The sequence below is a fragment of the Bubalus bubalis genome, chromosome 1 (assembly GCF_019923935.1).
Source record: "Bubalus bubalis isolate 160015118507 breed Murrah chromosome 1, NDDB_SH_1, whole genome shotgun sequence".
In the NCBI taxonomy this organism is placed as follows: domain Eukaryota; kingdom Metazoa; phylum Chordata; class Mammalia; order Artiodactyla; family Bovidae; genus Bubalus; species Bubalus bubalis.
The window spans coordinates 54,210,389-54,214,340 of record NC_059157.1 but is presented as its reverse complement, the minus strand read 5'-3'; the positions used below and the strand labels follow the sequence as shown (position 1 = coordinate 54,214,340).

General features: G+C 39.3%; 1 protein-coding gene across 1 annotated transcript; it reads left to right on the top strand.

Moving 5' to 3' along the window:
• The first annotated feature begins 1,862 nt into the window (after positions 1-1,862).
• LOC102411924 (heat shock cognate 71 kDa protein-like) lies at positions 1,863-2,522 on the top strand. Its single transcript, XM_025264787.3, has one exon. The coding sequence runs from the start codon at positions 1,920-1,922 to the stop codon at positions 2,502-2,504; it is 585 nt and encodes a 194-aa protein (XP_025120572.3). The 5' UTR covers positions 1,863-1,919; the 3' UTR covers positions 2,505-2,522.
• The last annotated feature ends 1,430 nt before the right edge of the window (positions 2,523-3,952 follow it).

Here is a 3,952-nt window from a genome sequence, read left to right as displayed (position 1 = left end):
AGCAGATATGAATAGAGGGGGAAGAAGTATTTATTCAGTAGAATGATAGAGAACAATGGGAGTAAACAATGTTTGATTATCCTTTCTTTCATGGCAATATGAGAAACTACATCTCTATCAGGTTATAGGGTGATGACCAGTAAAAATCAAAGAGGTGATGGGTGTCACTCCTGGGCTGCAGTAATGCTAGTCCCAGGTAGCAATTCTTCTGCCTATACCATCCTCCAAGATACTAAATGTAGAGGCCATTGTTAAGGCCATTGTTAAGGTGATAAAAAGAGTGAAGCACCCTGATGTACCGAGTAGATAAGTCACCCAAATGCGTGGTGATCTTTACAAACAAAAGAAAAAAAAATTACGTATCTTAAGTTACTGAGATTTTGGGGTTAAAGCAAAGCCTGATCTATCCTGATTTATATGGAAATGATTAAATAAAAACTCATGCCTACATCTTTAAATGAATTTTAAAAGTATCATTTGCTGATAGAATTAAAAAGAAACCCTAAGGTCACACTCCATCTTTAATTGAATTTAATGTCAAATAAACTAGGTCACTATAATGCTATCATATAAGACACTTTTACATGAAGAGTGGTAGCAGTCTGGTTTTTGTCCATTGCCTTCCCATATGAGTTATTTTTCCTCCATATTTCCCTGAACACATTTGCTTAGTTTGGGGTGGGGGGGAAATCCCCTCTCTACAGGACTTCCATAGTAATTCCCAAATAATTCCAAATTTCTGGGAAGGAGACTGGTTTGAAAATCCATTGCTTGTGAATATTTTAATGGCTAAACCATATTTTTTTTTCAGCCCTAAGTAACTCTAAGTAGGTGCATAAAGCATGAAATAGATTGTTTTTTATTCCCACTAGAAAGAATCACACTCTGTGAAGAGATGAAAGTCAAGCTAAAGCAATTAATTCTTTTTTAAAAGGTGCTCAAACCCCATATTAAATTATTCTTTAATTTATGAATTGAGTAAATTGTGTCACATTCTCTGTCATCATATGAAAAATTTTATGTATTATCATTATTAGAGGCAATCGTTTGCTTCTAAGGCCAAAGGTTAATGTCTGGAATGACATATACTAGATTTTCTCCTTAATTAAAAAAAAAAAAAAATCCCAAGCTATATAACTTAGATGATTATTTCAGCTTCAACAGAGCATAAATTATAAGTCATTGCCTTAAAATGTTTCTACTTACAACCAGATAAGATAAGCTTAAAACAAAGAAGCCAAGACTATCCATCATAAAACAAGCCCAGAAGTAAGGAAAGATGACTTCATGCAGGATTAACCATGAGACCAGTGTGTGTGTGTGTGTGTGTGTTAGTTGTCCAGTAGTGTCTGACTCTGTGACCCCATGGACTGTAGCCCAACAGGCTCCTTTGTCCATGGACTCCTTCAGGCAGAAATACTGGAGTGGGTAGTACCCACTAGAGAAGGGTAGGATTCCCTTCTCTAGAGGATCTTCTCAACCCAGGGGTTGAACCTGGTTCTCCCTCATTGCAGGCAGGTTCTTTACCATCTGAGCTACGAGGGATGTGTCCAGTATTGATGTGAGACACATATTACTATTTCTTTCATATTGTGCAATAATTCAGTCATGGTCCAAAACAGAAAATAGGGCAACAGCCCCTATAATATAAACTTTTTCATGTATTTAACATTTATAGATTTGAATTTGAGCTTGGGAGGGTATATATGGATGAAGGATACTTTCTTCCCATCTTTCTACTTTCTTCCTACTTCTAGAATCTTCTGTGAATTACAAGGACTTCCCTTTCTTTAATTTCTTGTCTAACTGGATATTTTGGTCATTTCCTTCTCTTTCGGGATGTTTCAGTCACCCTTGTGACCACCTACTCTGACAACCAGCCTGGTGTGCTCATTCAGGTTTATGAAGGTGAGCGTGCCATGACCAAGGATAACAACCTGCTTGGCAAGTTTGAACTCACAGGCATACCTCCTGCCCCCCGTGGTGTTCCTCAGATTGAAGTCACTTTTGATATTGATGCCAATGGCATCCTCAATGTTTCTGCTGTGGATAAGAGCACAGGAAAAGAGCACAAGATTACCATCACTAATGACAAGGGCCACTTGAGCAAGGAAGACATTGAACGCATGGTTCAAGAAGCAGAGAAGTACAAAGCTGAAGATGAGAAGCAGTGGGATAAGGTGTCTTCAAAGAATTCACTTGAATCCTATGCCTTCAACATGAAAGCTACTGTTGAGGATGAGAAACTTCAGGGCAAGATTAATGATGAATACAAACAGAAGATTCTTGACAAGGGTAATGAAATAATCAACTGGCTGGATAAGAACCAGACTGCAGAGAAGGAAGAATTTGAACATCAGCAGAAGAAGCTGGAAAAAGTCTGCAACCCCATCATTACCAAGCTGTACCAGAGTGCAGGAGGAATGCCTGGGGGCTTCCCTGGTGGTGGAGCTCCTCCATCAGGTGGTGCCTCCTCTGGGCCCACCATTGAAGAGGTTGATTAAGCCAGCCTAGCATAGATTCGGAGAAGGCAATGGCACCCCACTCAAGTACTCTTGCCTGGAAAATCCCATGGATGGAGGAGCCTGGAAAGCTGCAGTCCATGGGATCGCTGAGGGTTGGACACGACTGAGCGACTTCCCTTTCCCTTTGTGACCATACTAAAAACTGACTGTAGGTCGACAAGTTTCAGAGGAAGTGGAAAACTGATTGATTTAATATTTTCAAAAGATTTTTCTATTTGCATTAAGTATTAAAAGTGTTACAAAATGTGTTATAATAGTGTTAAAACTTTTTCACTGCAGAGAAAGTTGCAAAAACACATTAAAATATAAACCTAAATTAAGAAATAAAACAATTAAATTTTCATCATTCTAAAATAACCACTGGTAACATTTTGATGTATATTTTCCTAGAATTTTTCTGAAATATATATATATATATATATATATATATGAACAAGACCCAGTTTTCCCCCGAGTTAGTCTCTCCCATCGGGAAATTTCCATAAGCCTCTTACCCTTTTCCATCAGAAGGCAGACAGACTGAAAACCACAATCACAGAAAACTAATCAAACCGATCACATGGACCACAGCCTTGTCTAACTCAATGAAACTTTGAGCCACGCCATGTTGAGCCACCCGAGATGGTCAGGTCATGGTGGAGAGTTCTGACAAATTGTGGTCCACCAGAGAAGGGAATGGCAAGCCACTTCAGTATTCTGGCCTTGAGAACCCCACAAGCAGTATGAAAAGGCAAAAAAATATGACACTGGAAGATGAACTGGAGAAGAGTAGAGAAATAACTCCAAAAAGAATGAAGAGATGGAGTCAAAGCAAAAACAATGCCCAGTTGTGGATGTGACTGGTGATGGAAGTAAAGTCCAATGCTGTAAAGAACAATATTGCATAAGAACCTGGAATGTTAGATCCATGAATCAAGGTAAATTGGAAGTGCTCAAACAATAAGAGTGAAAATCGACTTTTTAGGAATCAGCAAACTGAAATGGATTGGAATGGGTGACTTTAACTCAGATGACCATTATATCTACTACTATGGGCAAGAATCTCTTAGAAGAAATGGAGTAGCCCTCAAAGTTTCATTGAGTTAGACAAGGCTGTGGTCCATGTGATCAGTTTGATTAGTTTTCTGTGATTGTGGTTTTCATTCTATCTGCCATCTGACTGATAAGGATAAGAGGCTTATGGGAGCTTCCTGATGGGAGAAACTCACTGTGGGGGAAACTGGATCTAGTTCTGATGGGTGGGGTCATGCTCAGTAAATCTTTAATCCAATTTTCTGTTGATGGACAGGGCTATGTTCCCTCCCTGTTATTTGACATGAGACCAAACTATGGTGGAGGTAATGAAGATAATGGTGACCTCTTTCAAAAGGTCCCATGCACACACCACACTCAGGGCCCCTGACTCTGTAGCAGGCCACTGCCAACCC

Coding starts and splice junctions, on each gene's coding strand:
- LOC102411924 (XM_025264787.3), top strand. CDS start 1,920: ATGACCAAGGATAACAACCTGCTTGGCAAGTTTGAACTCACAGGCATA.